We start from the raw sequence: 17,348 nt of genomic DNA on the forward strand, positions 1-17,348 counted from the left end.
GTCTTTTCAAGCTTTAACGTATAGTATACTTTAAACGATATCCAAAATAGACTGTTGTTTCTTTTAGAAGGAACAATATCATGTTATTCTCCTCCCAAGTATTTAAACTTGAAAATTATACTTTAAGAATTTAGATTTCCAAATTTTTTTTAGTTAAGAAATAACTATAGGCATAGTATATGTTATATAATATTTATATCTAAAAGTAAATGTAATGACTGTTTTAAAATATTATACAATTTTTTTAAAACAGTAAATGTATTTCACATCCTCTGGAATTTTGTTTTCTCTTTTGTGGAAGTAAATAGTTGTTCCTATAATGAAAATTACTCATTAACATACACATTCATACATCTCATCCAAAGGGCCAACTTTTTTGATTGTTTCACTTTTCCTGTGAAAAATATTAAAAAATTGTGATACTGAACATGAATTTCTACAGTTGTGTAAACTTAACATTTAGCCATTTACTTATGAAATAATTGAAGTAAAATAACATTGCATTTTATGCAAATTATAGTGCGTTTTGGTAATTTTTTGGTATTGACTGCCAAAATGTTCACATATCTTAATAATCAGCCTTACACTTGAGAGGATTTCCAAGTCTACTTTGAAAATAGGTGCCCTCCACATTTGACATTCCTCTCTAGATTTTAAAGCATTTATTTTCATTAGCAGAAATTAAATGACTGATTCACAAATGAACTTGTGATGACCGGTGACATTCTGAAAAGGTGTATGTCAGACATTCTTGGTTTCAAATCACATCTTTCCCTTTGACCGTAAAACACCAGAGAATGTCTTAGACTTTCTGTGCCTGGTTTTAGCTATAAAATGGCACCTACCTTATAGGTTAAGAGGAGAAAAGGAGATAATATAAAGTGCCTTATACATACTCAAATTTATAGAAAGATGTCTTTAAAAATGATTTTCAATTATTCAGCCTACTTAATAAATTGAATGTTTAGATTTCTTGTCTTTCTTACTTGCCTTTCCTGCTGCCTTTAAGTGCTTTCTTTTAATATCTACTGTATAATGGTATTCAGCTCTTTCTATTACCTATTGTCTCAAATGTCAATTTAAGGAGCTTTTTTAACTTCTAATAGGGAGTTATTGACTGAAAATGTAATGTTTTACTGCTTCAGGCCTTTCTTTGAAGGGAAGGATATTTTAACCTGGGATCCACAGAGATTGTATTTTAGTGTATTTCATTTCCTTTGTGATTCTGTTTATTTTACTTTATGCATTTAAAATCACTGTCTCAGAAAAGAGTCCACAAGTTTTAGTTGACTATCAAAGGGGCTTATGTTATTAAAAAATAAAAAAAGTTAAGAATCCCTGATGAGTCAGAGAACAAAAAGAAATAAAAGGAATCCAAATTGGAAAAGAAGAAGTAAAACCATTACTGTTTGCAGTTGACATTATTTGCAGATGACATTATACTCTACATAGAAAATCCTAAAGATGCTACCAGAAAACTGCTAGAGCTCCTCAGTGAATTCGGTAAAGTTGAAGGATACAAAATTAATACACAGAAATCTCTTGCATTCCTATATGCTAACAATGAAAGATCAGAAGGAGAAATTAAGAAAACAAGCCCATTTACTATTACATCAAAAGAATAAAATGCCTAGAATAAATCTACCTAAAGAGGCAAAAAGACTTGTACTCTGAAAACTCTAGATGCTAATGAGAGAAGTTGAAGATGATACAAAAAGATGGAAAGATACACCATGTTCTTGGATTGGAAGAGTCAGTATTGTCAGGATGACTGTACTCTGCAGATTCATTGCAATCCCTATCAAATGACTGGTGGCATTTTTCACAGAACTAGAACAAAGAATTTTAAAATTTGTGTGGAAACAGAGAAGACCCCGAAAAGCCAAAGCAATCCTGAGGAAGAAAAACAGAGGTGAAGGATTCAGGCTCTCTGACTTCAGCCTATCCTATAAAGCTACAGTCATCAAAACAGTATGGTACTGACTCATAGCTCAATAGAACAGGATAGAAAGCCCAGAAATAAGCCCATACATCTATAGTCAATCTGTGAAAAAGGTGGCAAGAATATACAGTGGAGAAAAAGACAGTCTCTTCAGTAATTGGTGCTGGGAAAACTGAACAGCTACATGTAAAAGAATGAAAATACAACATTCTTTAACACCATACACAAAAATAAACTCAAAATTTGTTAAAGACCTTAAATGTAAGGCCAGATACTATAAAACTCTCAGAGGTAAACAGACAGAACTCTTTGACATAAATTGTAGCAGTATCTTTTAGGATCCACTTCCTAGAGTAATGAAAATAAAAACAAAGGTAAACAAATGAGACCTAATTAAACTTAAAAGCTTTTACACAACAAGGAAACTGTAAACAAAATGAAAAGATAACCCGGAAAATGGGAGAAAATATTTGCAAATGAAGCAACATACAAAGGGTTAATCTCCAAAATATACAAACATTTCATGCTTTATATACGAGAAAACAACCCAATCAAAAAATGGCAGAAGATCTAAAATTGACTTTTCTTCAAAGAAGACAGATGGCCAAAAGCACATGAAAAGATGCTCAACATTACTAATAGAGAAATGCAAATCAAAACTACATTGAGGTGTTAACCTCACACCATTCAGAATGGCCATCATCAAAAGGTCTATAATCAGTAAATGCTGGAGAGGGTGTGGAGAGACGGGAACCCTCCTTCACTGTTGGTGGGAATGTAAATTGGTATAATTGCTGTGGAGTGAGAACACTATGGAGGTTCCTTAAAAAAGGGTTACTTTTCTCTACAGCAGAAATTGACAGAATATTATAAATCAACTATAATAAAAATTAAAATTATGATCTGGCAATCCCATTCCTGGGAAGATACCCAGAGAAAACAATTCCAAAATACACATGCATCCCAGTGGTCATTACAGTGCTATTTACAATAGCTAGGACATGGAAGCAAGCTAAGTGTCCATCAGCAGAGAAATGGATGAAGAAGATGTGGTATATTATACAATGGGATATTACTCAGCCATAAATAGAATGTAATAATGCCATTTGCAGTGACATGGATGAACCTAGAAGATTTATATACTAAGTGAAATGAGTCAGACAAAGACAAATAACATGATATCACTATATGTGGAGTCTAATTTTAAAAATGATACAAATGATCTTATTCACAAAGCAGAAACAGATTCACAGGTTTCGAAAACAAAAACGGTTACCAAAGGGGAAAGCTGGTGGGGAGAGATAAATTAGGAGTTTGAGATTAACATGTACACACTACTATATATAAAATAGATAACCAACAAGGACATACTGTATAGTAAGAGAAACTACTTAATTTTCTGAAATAACCTATTTGGGGAAAGACTCTGAAAAAGAATGAGTGTGTGTGTGTGTGTACACTTATACATACATATATATACATACCTGAGTCACTTTTCTGTACACCCAAAACTAGCGCAACACTGTAAATTAACTACCGCAATAAATTGATATATATATTCATATATATAGGTCCCTGATGGAAGCAAGTACCATTTTAGTGGAATATGATAAGGGAGTGGTTGACTGGAAGAGGGGGTCTGCATCAGATAACTCAAGAGCTTTTGAACCTCACTAGAAGTGACTTACTCTCCTAACAGGTAAGGCTAGTTCAGCCAACTTCAGGATATTAAATGGTACTAACTTTGGTTTCTTGACTTCTTCATTTGTAGAAGCTTTGAAGGAAAAAATGGCCTTCATTCTTCTAATACACAGGGAATCCTCTCTGATACAGTCAGAGGCAGCCATGTATGGTGAGAAAGGACATAAGTCTTGAAATCACAATTGTTTAGTTTTTCCAAGTTTGCTGATTCTTCACCTGTGATGTGGAAATTATAATCTGCACATTACTGCGTTGAGGAAGGGTTAAGAAAAAAACTGTGGCCAGCACACAGGGTCTGGTATGCTGCGGTTGCTACACAGGTATTAGTTTCTTATAGTGAAAATCCAAAATTAGCTTTAGTTGAATTTAGAGTGGAGTGGGTGTGGCGAGCTGAGGAGTGTGGTGGGTTTAAGAAATGTGGTTACTTTTCTTTTTAGAACTGGGATAAATAGTTCTGTTGAATGGGGAAAATTTCCTGAAAGAGATAGACTCTTTGGCAGAAAAAGAAGTAGGTTACAGAATTCAGTTGCAGAAACAGTGTATGAGGAAAGTATAGACTGAGGAGTAGGAAAATTGAGAGTCTAGGCTTTGTGGCGAGGAATGAATAAAGGGGGAGTGCATATGTCACTGAACTCATGCTTTTCCTTAAGTTACTTGTTTTCAGAGCAGTGGAATTTTTCATCAGAGATAAATATGAAAAGAAGAAATACTACGATAAAAATGCTATAGCTATTTCAAATGTAAGTAAAATCTTCATCTCTGTCATCAATTGAAGTTGAATAGATTTTGGACTTTAAGCATATGGTACAGCTCAATTTATTTTTTATAAAAATGCATTACGTACGTTAAAATATTTGCATATTTAAATTTTTGTCACATAATATTAATGAGCTCTCATAAGCAGAACTCTTGATTCAGAAAGGAACACATTCTGGAGTTCCCATTGTGGGTCAGCGGTAACGAACTCCACTAGTGTCCATGATGACATAGGTTCAATCCCTGGCTTCACTCACTGGGTTAAGGACCTGGTGTTGCCGTGAGCTGTGCTGTAGGTCATAGACTCAGCTCCGATCCCTAGCTGCTGTGGCTGTGGTAAGCTGGCAGCTGCAGCTCTGATTCAACCCCTGGCCTGGAAACTTCCGTATGCTGCAGGTGTGGCCCTAAAAAGACAAGAAGACAAAAACAACAACAACAACAACAAAAAAGCATATTCTAGATGAGAGTGTAATAACTGCATAACTGGCATTTAATTAATTTTATGAAATTGACATAAAGATAAAGCCACTAATTAAAAAATGGGGAAAGAGAAAATTATTTTACTAGACTTTGGAAATAAATGAAAAAGGCAAATCTACCCTCCTTTAACGGCTTTGGTGGATCTGTCCAGATAAGTTTATTAAAACATGACATCTTAATTGATTATTATCAAGCACTTGATACCTAATAGGTGACACCTTCCTGTAGTGATCAAATATGCTATATCACTGTTCTTTGTGTGTGTGTCTTTTTTTTTAAAGTTTTCCCTCCCTAGTTAATTCTGTTTAAGGTTAAATGTCTTTAATGTTGCAGTCATTTTTTTTTGGTCCTTGATCCCTAGATTAATAATAAAGCTATAAGCCAGTTAATTTTATGTTTAAGTAATTGAAAGACAATGCTTTCATCTCATTTTGTATATAAACTGGTTTTCATTTTCAGTCCATGTGGAGAATATACTAAATATACTAAGACACTAAAAAATTCAGTCAGATACTAACAAAGGAAGGATATTTTATTGTATTGTCCTTTACCATAAAAAATCTTTTTAAAAAATGTTTAAAGTATGATTAATGTATTTTTTTGGAGCACAGATACCCTTGACAGAGTTTGAGCTACATATACAGTAAATCTTTTTTAAAGATTGATAAAAATTGACCGTATTGAGAATGATACTTATGTCTGTAAATAAGTTTACTTATGTCATTATGGGGAAAAGAGGACTAATTTTAAAATATATTTTCGTATGAAATTTTAAGAAATCCTTTTAAATACAGGGTATGTAAACCAGGGAGTGGGAATTTTGATGGCCATCTTAGAATTTTCCTACCAGGGTTATGCTGAATGAATCTGCCTTCTCTGGCTGTTCCTTAATTGAACAAGTGATAGGGGGCATTTGAAAAACTTTGAGTACAGAAAGTACTTTAGCCTGTCTTTTGGCCCCTCACTCCCCTTAATCAGTAGTGAATCGCAGCTGCAGACACTGAGAAAGGGAGTTCTTAGGAGATCTCACAGGCCTTGAGCAGATGAGGCTGAGCTCTGCCTTATTGTTGCCTCTTTTCCTTCAGGAGCTTTTCTCTGTCCAACCTCCTCTCTCCCTTCCTCCACCACATACTTCCATACTCACATGATTCATTTGCCATAATAATAATCAAAAAGAAAATCTGCTGAACCAGTGAAATGTATAGGTAACTCAATCTATTTTATCCTGACCCTTAACTTCTCAGTTTAGTCTTGGAAAAATGGCTGATAGTCATTGGGAATTGATGATTTTAAAATGAGCACTCACTTATTCTTGTTAATCTTCTATATATATTTCTTGCCTCCTTTGCCACTTTTCATCCTTCACAAATAACTTCATGAACTCAATTTGAGTACATACTTAAGTTTTTGCAGCACTGGTTTTAGTTCTGCATTGTGAATTTCAAATGAAATTACCATTATTATCACTTGCCCTATTAAGTTTTTTTATAACCAAGTATTATATAAAAATTTTAAAACAGAATTTTCTCGTTTTATATGTGTGTATATATGTATGTATACACACATATGTATAAAGGCTAGTATTCAGTATAACAAAAGTACAATTAAATCCAGTATTCCAGTTTAGAAAATGTTGTGGAAACAATGTTTCTGTGTTGTATTATAGTAAAAATGAGCTTGCCCTAGTAATTCTTTTAAGCTCTCTTTGTAATAAACTAATGCTTATATATCTCATTAAGGTAAATGAGCAATAATTTTAAGACAGTGTGAATTGCAATACACTTTTAAAATTCCTCTATTTTTTGGCCATGCCCATAGCATGTGGAAATTTCCAGGCCAGGGATCAAAACTCTCACCACAGCAGCGGCCTGAGCCACTGCAATGACAAAGCCAAATATCCTTAATGTGCTGCATTGCAAGGGAACTCCTACAGTAAATTTTAGATGTCCTTCAAGACAGGGGTAAGAAACTTAGATGATGAATGATTAGGTGGTGAGTTAAGATTAGTGTTAGATAACACAGGTACAACTTGATTTTTGTTATTACTGTTACTTCTTTTTGTTACAATTTTAGTTTCTCTTCTGTGGGATAGGTATGGCCATGGTATCAATTTTTTTTTTTTTTTTTGGTCTTTTGAGGGACACATCTGCAGCATATGGAGGTTCCCAGGCTAGAGGTCGAATTGGAGCTATAGCTGCCAGCCTATGCCACAGCAATGCCAGATCTTAGCCAAGTCTGTGACCTATACCATAGCTCATGGCAATGCTGGATCCTTAACCCACTGAGCGAGGCCAGGGATTGAACCCGCATCATCACGGATCCTAGTTGGGTTCGTTAACCACTGAGCCACTATGGGAACTCACGTGGTAACTATTTTGGATAGTATTCTTATAATGTTAAGTAAGATAAGTGTTAAATAAGGTAAACCACATACTGCGTGTTTAGTAGAGTGCCTGGCACATAAGTGTTTACTAAATAGAAGCTACTGTGATGATCATGTTGCAGGAAGAAAGGAGGGAAGCAAGCGTAAAGGCCCCTGAGCAGGTGGAAAGTTGAGAAACGTGAATATTCAGACTTCACTCTAAGACTTGAGTTCTGTTTGGTTAATATCACCACGTTGTAGTCAGCCCTTTCATTACGGACTGCCAGGTGACGATGTGACAGTTAAAGGACTTCCATTTGAATTTTTTTCTGGAACTCTACATTTCTTAGTGACTTATCCAATGATTTCAAAATGAGCATTTTAAAATTCAGGCTTCTACATATTTGGTGGTATAGTTACTTAGTTAAGTTTGTCAAAGTCTTTAACTCTCCTCCTGATGAGTTTAATTGATGGTTTCTTTTGTATGATTTGTTTATTAGTTCATTAAGTGTATTTTCAGCTTTCGTATTTAATGCATGCTGTGGGATGTAATTGACTTTGGAAATGATAATTTCAAATGATTTCTTGACTCCTATAAAACTTTAGCTTCACAGTATATTGAAAGCTCCTGAGACAGCCATTTGAGAATTGCAATGATAAAATCTCCACTTAGAAAACATATCCAAGGATTTCCAAAATGGTTTTGAAGCAATATGTTGCTTAAAATTAATCCCTAAGTTATTTTTCAATGTTTGGAGCACCAGATTTTTATTGTAGCATTATTCTGTTAAAAAGGGTAATAGTAAAAAGAAAAAAGTTATCAAGAAAATAATGTGATCAGCGTTCCCTCTGTGTCACAGTGGGTTAATGATCTGTGGCAGCACAGGTTTGATCCCCATCCTGGCACAGTGGGTTAAGGATCCATCATTGCTGCAGCTGTGGTGTGGGTCACAGTTGTGGCTCAGATTCGATCCTAGGCCCACAAACTTTCGTATGCTGTGGGTGTGGCTAAAAAACAAACAAACAAACAAAACAAAAAAAGTCATCTTTTCTTGAAAAGATAGATGAATATCTTGGCTTATGACCTTCGAATGTTCATACTGGTATTTTTTAAGTACTTGATACTTTTTCAAAGTATATTTGCTCACTTTATCCTGGAACGTGCTAGTTGGAAACCTGTTTTGCCTGATGAGTTTTCTTTTTGTAGTGAGTGTGTATACTTAGATTGCTCTGGAGTTTCTTTGCATCAGTTTTCTTTGTTGGTGGCCTAGAGAAGAACCTCTGGGCTTAAGAATAACTGAAGAAAGGACTGTGACTCATTTATTCCTGACAAAAATCTACTGGGTTTCCATTCAATGTTCTCTCATAGATAGAGTGGTGGCCTGGAGAAGAGTAGGGGGTAGAGAAACATTCAAAGAACATTCAAAGTCTTGTCCTCTATATAAAAGTACTGGAATCCGGTGGAACAGAACTATCTAGTTACAAAATAAATTTTGAATTTAACAGTAATTCCAGATAACTTGTGTGAGATTTCAGAAAAGTATGTTAGCCAGCCAGTGTACCTTCAGAGGACAGTTATAACTACTGACATTGAGCCTCCTTTTGGTTCTGCCTCTGAGAGGCTTTCATCCTCCTATTTTCTTTTCCTCATAAAAGTTTTTTTTTTTTTTTTTTATGGAGACTTGTTGAATGCCTGATGCTAAAGATGGGTAATAGAAACAATGTCTGTCTCAGAGGACTTCATTTAAACAGAGAATACTGGGAGTTCCCCTTGTGGCTCAGTGGTTAACAAATCTGACTAGGAACCATGAGGTTGCGGGTTCGGTCCCTGCCCTTGCTCAGTGGGTTAAAGATCTGGCATTCCCGTGAGCTGTGGTGTAGGTTGTAGACGTGGCTCGGATCCCACGTTGCTGTGGCTGTGGTGTAGGCCGGCGGCTACAGCTCCGATTAGACACCTAGCTTGGGAACCTCCATATGCCGTGGGAGCGGCCCTAGAAATGGCAAAAAAATAAAATAAACAGAGAATACTGTTAAGTAATTACGTCTTTACTGGACCACACGTGGTAATGTCTACAAGAGGAAAGTGTCGTAGATGGGTCCTTGGAAGCACCTACAGTGGCTCCTTAGATTAGACTGAAGGATGAAGGGATACCTCCTGGAGGAGGCAGCATCAGCTCAGAGTGAAAGGACAGCTGGGCACTACTACAAGTGTGGGTACTTCTGGCAGAGGAAGCAGCAGAAGCAGAGATCCTGGAGGCCAGAGCAACAGACTAGAGAGCTGACGTCAGAGCACTTGAGTGTAGCTAGACACTGGTTGCCAGGTTGGGGAGCATGGGAGCAGGTGGGGGGTCTTATGGTTTGGTTGGGTCCATGTGCAGACCTCTGTTCATTCCTTGCTCACCTAATGAATCTTACACTGCTCATTGACTTTTAAAAAATCAATCTTTTTGAGGTACAATTTACGTACAATAAAAGACAGTTTAAGTTGTAATTCAGTGAGTTTTGGAAATTGAGTACCCCTGTGTGACTATTACCACAGTTGGCATGTAGAACCTTTCTTTCACTCCAGGACATCCCTTTGTGCCTCTTGCTACCCACCCCAGGCCCAAGCGGCCACTGATCTGCCTTTCATCACTGTAGATTGCAGTTGTCTTTGCTAGAGTTTCATATAAATAGTGTCATAAACTGTTTACTCTTTTGTGTCTTTCTTCTTTCAGCATGTTTCTGAAATTCCTCCCTGTTTCCATGTGTACTAGTAGACTGTTCGTTTTTTATTAGTAGATAGTAATTTGATTTATGAGTATACCACAGTTACACATTCACTTGTCGATTTGCCAGTTGACTTTTCTTTTTCCTTTTGTATGTTATTTCCTTTATTTAATTTGATTAAGATGGAAATTGACCTCCCCTGAAGCATGTGGAGGTTCCCAGGCCAGGGATCGAACCTGAGCCACAGCAGTGACAATGCCAAATCTTAACCACTAGGCTACTTGGGAAATCCTCCAATTGACTTTTCAAATATCTTGCCTACTGGACAAGTGTCTCTGATTGTTCCTAGCTGGAACATAGTATTGATGCTTTTTTTTTTTTTTTTGTGGCATTAAAAAGCTTTAAATGACTGATATTTATGGAATAATTTTTAAAAATTATTTATTTATTTATGTTTTGCTTCTTAGGGCTGCACTCGTAGCATGTGGAAGTTCACAGGCTAGGGGTTGAATCAAAGCTACAGCTGCCAGCCTGCACCACAGCAACAGCAACGCAGGATCCAAGCTGCATCTGTGATTTACAGCACAGCTCATGGCAATGCCAGATCCTTGACCCACTAAGCGAGGCTAGGGGTCAAACCCATGTCCTCGTGGATACTAGTCAGGCTCATTTCCACTGCACCACAATGGGAACCCCTATTGAATAATTTTATATTGCTCCTTCTGCATTTTAAAAATGGTCAAATCAATTTATCATCTTCTTAAAAGAACAAGCACTTTTACAATGAATTGTCTTGAATTGGTAACACTTGACATATCAAATGCTCTCATTCCCCCTTTATATTTTTATGTTCATCTTTTACATGAGTTTGGGCAAAAGGTCTTTATGATGTAGGTTGTCATCTTAAGTGATTTTACATGCTATTTCTAATCTCTTGTTTTCTGCATAAAGTGGCAGTAAAAGAGCTCTAGCAAGTAAATGTCCGGTGGGATAAACCAGCTTTCAAGCCAGGCTTTGAGGCACAGTTTGTTTTTTTAAAATATTTTCTTCTATGTGTAATTTCCATTAGTAGTCACTAAATAGTTAGTTTGCATACTTTTAACAGAGCTAACAAACAGTGTGTCAGGGAAAAGCCCCTTAAATATTATGGTCTTGGGTTGTAATTTAAGAATTACAGCCATAACTAGCATAATGACAAGCAGATTGAATGAAGATTTGTCATCTCACAATGTTATTTCGACATTGTATAATAACCTTTCTTTATAATAGCACCTTTTATTCTTAAAAATTCCTGATGGCACTATTGATATGGTAGGGCAATATAGAGATGACAGTTTTATGGCTCCAAAGATGTATTACACATTTTGTAAATGTATTTCAGTTATATTTTGGCAGTAAAAAGAGCAGGAAGATAATGCCGCCATTAAAGTGATCAACTATGCATATAGAAATTGGATAGGAAGATGTGTGAAAAGGCTTTTCAAGGAAATCGTCTTCCTGTATAAATTGCCTTTGCTGCATAGAGAGCTGTCTCGCAGTGCTCTGGGGTAATTCAGCCCATGCAGCCCTGGAGAGAGTGTTTGCACACACAGATCTGAAAGAAGGAAGTGTGTGCATGCATGGCTTTACGTTAAGTCTGCTGCTCAGTTCTTATGCTGCATTAATCCATCCTTTTTGCTCCCAGCCTTTTTTCTGTTTTCTTAAACAGTTGATTAAAACTGTAATTAACTTTTACTATTTCAGCTGTTTTATTTTCCATTTCTGAAATAGCTATGGTTAGTAAAGATGAGGACTCACTCATGCTCTCCTGACACTTAGACCATGTATCTTCTTGCTTCATGGAATGAGTACTTCAGCAATAGCATTGATGGAACGAGAACTGTCAGAGAAGCTTCATTGTTTTTCAAATACTTTTGGGGTGATGTTGTCTGAGTACATTTTAAATTCTGTGTCATGGTGAAATCCACTTTAAATTGTGCACTTATTCTATAGCGAATACTTTTTACTTTGAGAAATTCCACATGAAAGTTTGTGTTTTTTTTTTTTTTGTCTTTTTGCCGTTTCTTGGGCTGCTCTTGCACCATATGGAGGTTCCCAGGCTAGGGGTCTAATCGGAGCTGTAGCCACCGGCCTACGCCAGAGTCACAGCAACGCAGGATCCGAGACACGTCTGCGACCTATACCACAGCTCACGGCAACGCCAGATCCTTAACCTACTGAGCAAGGCCAGGGATCGAACCCTCAACCTCATGGTTCCTAGTCGGATCCGTTAACCACTGCGCCACGATGGGAACTCCTCCACATGAAGGTATTAAAGCAACACTCTGTGTATTATTTTCGTCTGCCATACACCTAAGTGCTCCTATATCTTAGAAATACATGAGTACTTGTTTCTTTCCTGTGCCTGTCCATTCTGATTACCTTCTTTTTGTTTTTTTCTCCTGACTTTCCATCTGCATTCCACAGATTTCCTCATCTGATGCTCCTCTTCAGCCTTTGGTATCCTCTCCTTCTCTACAAGCTGCTGTTGAGAAAAACAAATTGGAGGTATGGTAGTGTTTTAGCTGGCCGCATTGCCTAGTGCTCAATGGTAAATGCACCATCATTTGAGGTGCTGTAATAGTTGTTTATGTTTTAAATGGGCTCCAGTACTGAACATGTTAAATACAACAGTTTTAAGAATACTTTCCTATCCCACAGGGGAGATTAAAAGACTATATTTCAGAATGCCTACTTTATTGGTACGATAGGTATATCTCAGCATTTAACAACTAGTTTTTTGTTGTTTCCACTGCTATTTTAGGCTTAAAGGAACTTTAAATAGTTGTTCTTGAATTGTTTGATTTACTAGAAAAGTTTTTGATTAAAAATGTTTTCTTTCTGTACTCTGTTGTTATAAGCACTTGAAGAAAGTTAATTTCAAGTTTCTTTTTAAGTAATAATAACCATCATATAGGTACAGTGTATGAGTATAGGATCATTATCGATAATTGTTAGAATGTGTGTGGGGGGTAGAAGTGGTTAGGGTGCATGATGCTGCCATTAGGGACTTTTAAAGTCCCTACAAATATTTGAAGATTTTAAATTTTTCACTCTTTGTCTCTGTTGTTATAATGACCTTAATGAATTAGTTTGAGTTATTCTTTCAGCTAACAATTTTTCTGTGTCTGCTGCTTGGTAAATATGTGCTAAACATGGGGATATAAACACAAATAAGGTGTCTCCCTGCCTCAGAGAAGCTTACACCTAACAGCAGAAAACAGATGACTTTACAAAGGTTTCTAATGCAATATAACGTGTGTGCTATGATTGGCATATCCTCACTGTGCTGCTATTAATACAGGAGGCACACTTTTGATGCATCTTAAACCCTTAATAAACACTAACTGTGAGGACTAAGATGCATTCCAAGTAGAGAAAGCATCTTTTGAAAAAAGCCTGGGCAAACAAGGATTGGGGATGTGCAGGTAGAATGGCATGGCTGGGACACTGTTGGAAGGGGAAAGAAGTGAAAGAGGAACCTTCCCGTGGCCTGCTGATGAGTTTGGGCTTCGTTCTTAAGACCCTGGCACTTTCATGAGATTTAAGTGTAGTAGGATTATCAGCGTCCGATTTTCATGTCCTAATATTTTCCTCCACAGACTCGGTTGTGGAAAAGGCTCGAGAACCTGTTGCACTGTTCTATGAGTAAAATGATGGGAGCGTGTGCTAACATGGAGGCAGAAGGAGTGAAAAGGAGACTGTAGTTTTAAGAGGTCTCCAGAGGATGGATTCCCTCGACTCTTGTAATCAGTGAACTATGGAGGTGCTTTGGGGAGCCTTGGTGACCCTCAGTTTCAGGCTAGAGCATCTCAGCGATGATGGTGCTGTCCAGTGAGAAAAGGATCCAAGCTGAGGAGGAGGAGCAAGTTTGAGGAGAGAACTGAGAGGGGGCTGAATTAAAAGTTGTGTACGTTGAGTGTGAGGTGACTATAGAACATCTGGGTATCTGGTAGGTGGTTGGATATACAGGTCTATAGGCCAGAGGAAAGATCCAGTTTGGAGCACGGGCCAGGGGTGCAGAGGAAGAGAAAGAGGGGAAGAGACACGGGAAGTCCAGGGAGAGTGTGATATCCTGTTAGTGGAACAGGAGAGCCATGAGAAAGGAGATCGGGGCACACTTGAACTTGAGAGTTAGCAGGGTGAGGTGGGTTTCAGAGGAGACATTGTGGAACAGTTTGGAACATGAAGTACAAGGTTGGAGCTGGACAGACTGGGGTGGTTAGGGTATTGTAGCTATCAGGGGTCAGTGGGCAGGCCCAGAGAAGAAACACCATAAGAGGGTGGAGGTTGCTGTGAGAAAGTGGAGGATGTCAGTGGTACCTGGCTCAAAGGGTGGAAACCCTCAGATTACATGTTTGTCCTGTGTGGTTCCTGCCACCACGTCTTAGAAAACAGTGGTCTCATTCAGTCTAGCTCAGTAATGGTATCTAATAGCACTGAACATTAGGGAGCACTCAAGGCAATCCTTTACAGTGTCTATTCATGCCCTTTTCCTTGTCCTTTTAAAATTTCAATTTTTATGTATGTTTTATAATATATATATAATATAGTGCTTCATAAATAAATATATACATATGGTAGAGTATAAAGAGTACATTATAAAAAATTTGAGGCTATAGACCATATCTTTAATTAAATCAGTCACATGTAGTTTGATTATAATGAATACAATTTGTACTTTTCTCTGTCTTAGAGTACTTGAACATTTATCCCAGTTTTCTTATGCAGGAGGTCTCCTGTTTCACTGTATCATTTGAATGTATAGTCATCAAGTTTCAGAAACTACTATTTTATTATACCAAACACCACTGTATTTTACTCTTGCTGAGAAAATAGTTTAAAACAACGTAGGTTCTCACAGTGCTCTTTGATCTTTCAGCAGCTTTTGATTCTGAAGATGGGAGTCATCTGTGGGTCAAACTGTATGATCTGAGTTTAGAGCCTATGTTTTTAGTGTTACTTCAAAGCCTGTGTTATAATCCCACTGTTGGAATCAGAATAGATTACAGCCATATTTTGACAGCTGAAATTCCAGTGTTCAAGAGGATCAAATCAAGCTCTCTCTTGATCAAACACAGGCAACCAAATCAGTTATTTTTGGTGATTTCAGATGTGCCCACCAGTCATAGCAATTAGAAAGGCAGGCTTCTTACCCGTCTCATGACAATTGGTAACTTCCTTGAGAAAGAATTAAGAGCTTTGAAAGGTTCCCGAACAGTTCATCCAGCACATTAGTGAGAATGTTCATTTACTTGTTTTCCTCCCTAAACTTGACAAATGATGTATGGAAAGCTTTTATAGTATATGAAGGATTTTTGCACATTTCATTTATGTTTTCATTTATGAAATGCCATTGATATTACTTACCTCAGAAAGTTGTGAGGATTTAAGTGAGTCACATAGTTCTGGCACATGGGAAGGTTTCTGTAAGTATTAGCCGTTAACCATATGGAAGGGGAACTGCAGTGGTAAACAGCAGTGCTCTGTGCATGGCACTTGAGAATCTGGGCTCTGCAGTCCCTCAGCACTGCTGCTGTTAGCTCTGTGTTACTTTCCTGAGAGTTTGTCTCTCCATTTATAAAATGACAGTAATTATATTTTTTTCAGACTAAAAGTTAAATTAGTAAGGTACAGATCACAGGCTTGGGCTCATAGGAACTTTGGTTATATTCTATTTTTTTTTTTTTTTTGTCTTTTTGCCATTTCTTGGGCCACTCCTGCAGCATATGGAGGTTCCCAGGCTAGGGGTCTAATCGGAGGTGTAGCCTCCGGCCTACACCAGAGCCACAGCAACGCGGGATCCAAGCCGTGCCTACAACCTACACCACAGCTCACGGCAATGCCGGATCGTTAACCCACTGAGCAAGGCCAGGGATCGAACCTGCAACCTCATGGTTCCAAGTCGGATTCGTTAACCACTGCGCCACGACGGGAACCCCTCCATATATATTCTATTTTTTGAGAGAAGTTGTGTCAAACACCATTTTAAAGTCACAGGAGTAAATGCAGCCCGTAGTCCTTTTGACTAAGTGCATGTATTTTTTATTATACTTTCTTAGGCTCACCAATTTATCTTTTCATCTTTGCTGCCAGTTGCATTATCATCTGCTTCTAGATTTCTAGGCATCTTTCCCCTTTACAAGACTTATGAATACTCTTTGTTTAATCTTTGTTTCCCTTTCCTTTTTTTTGGCCCGTTTATGGCTCTTAATTTTTTTTTATTATTATATCCTATTTCGTCCTTCTTAGAAATGCAAATTGTGAGTGTTATAATACCATTATATTTTACCTAGAGTGACTTGGATTAAATACTCTGACTAGTCAGCTAGCACTATCTTCAACATTTTTTTCATGAAAAAATTATGGTATTTGCCCTTTGAAAAATCACGACACTCTGGTAACAGACTGAAAATGTTTTCTGTTACTTTAAAAAATTAAAGTGACTTTACCCTTTCTCCTCATGTTTACATGTTGTAATCTCCACCTATGTGATAAAGAATTCTGTTCCCTCAGTTAGTTTACTTTTTCTTCTAATTCAAATTTCAGCATTATGGTTACTATTAGGAAGCCTAATCTTATGTGAAAATGCAGTGAGAATTCATTGTATAGAGGTCTCATTTGTTTTAAACAAACTCTACAATATCAAAGGAGTTCTAAATTATCTCACTTCTGTCTTAATTTTTTAACAGAAAACTATTCTTTATTGTTATCTACATGTTCCTCAATGAGCGTATGAATTTTACTTTATATCTCAGTATCACTGGATATTGTCATCATTGAATATTTGCACCCTTTTCAGATGACTCAAACTAGTAAAATGAACATTTTAAGAGCTGCTGTTTTTTAAAAAGTAAACTTATCAAAACTTCTGGCTATGTTTTAGAAAGAAAAGGAAAAAAAAAAGGAAGAGAAAAAGAGAGAAAAGGAGCCAGAGAAGTCTGTGAAACCTCTTACAACTGAAAAGGTAAATTTTCTTTTTTTCTTCAATCTACAAAGATTATGACCTTATTTGTATAATTATATATGAACGACTTTGGGAATATTCATGCTGTACAAGTAATCATTCTTTCAACAAGTATTTGTTGGGTGACTGCTGTGTGCTAAATAAGCATGTCCATCTGGCTTGTCCTCTGTGATTTGTAATCAGTTTTATATGTGTGGGTATGGGTTCATGTGAGTTCCTCAAGGGCAAGTATCATTCATGAGATGAAGAGTGGTGTTTTTAGCTTTCATGCGTAATCAGACTTTAGCAAAAGTTTAGAGGATGAAAAGGTCATACCTGCAGGGGCCTTCATGCACAAGATTAGCACTTGAGCTGGATATTGGAGTGTAGGTGGGATTAAGGTATGTAGCAGG

General features: G+C 37.1%; 1 protein-coding gene across 5 annotated transcripts in view; it reads left to right on the forward strand.

The window, feature by feature from the left end:
• SMAP1 (small ArfGAP 1) overlaps window positions 1–17,348 on the forward strand; it is a 165,821-nt gene that overhangs the window by 71,047 nt on the left and 77,426 nt on the right. For 4 of the 5 annotated variants that reach the window (XM_047760240.1, XM_047760275.1, XM_047760257.1 and 1 more), the window contains 3 exons: window positions 4,308–4,383; window positions 12,417–12,497; window positions 16,876–16,956. In XM_047760240.1, the coding sequence (XP_047616196.1) occupies window positions 4,308–4,383; window positions 12,417–12,497; window positions 16,876–16,956 (238 nt within the window). The remainder of the gene's footprint in view (window positions 1–4,307; window positions 4,384–12,416; window positions 12,498–16,875; window positions 16,957–17,348) is intronic. The other variant, XM_047760249.1, reaches the window with a different exon arrangement.

This window comes from Phacochoerus africanus, chromosome 2 (genome assembly GCF_016906955.1).
Source record: "Phacochoerus africanus isolate WHEZ1 chromosome 2, ROS_Pafr_v1, whole genome shotgun sequence".
NCBI lineage: Eukaryota > Metazoa > Chordata > Mammalia > Artiodactyla > Suidae > Phacochoerus > Phacochoerus africanus.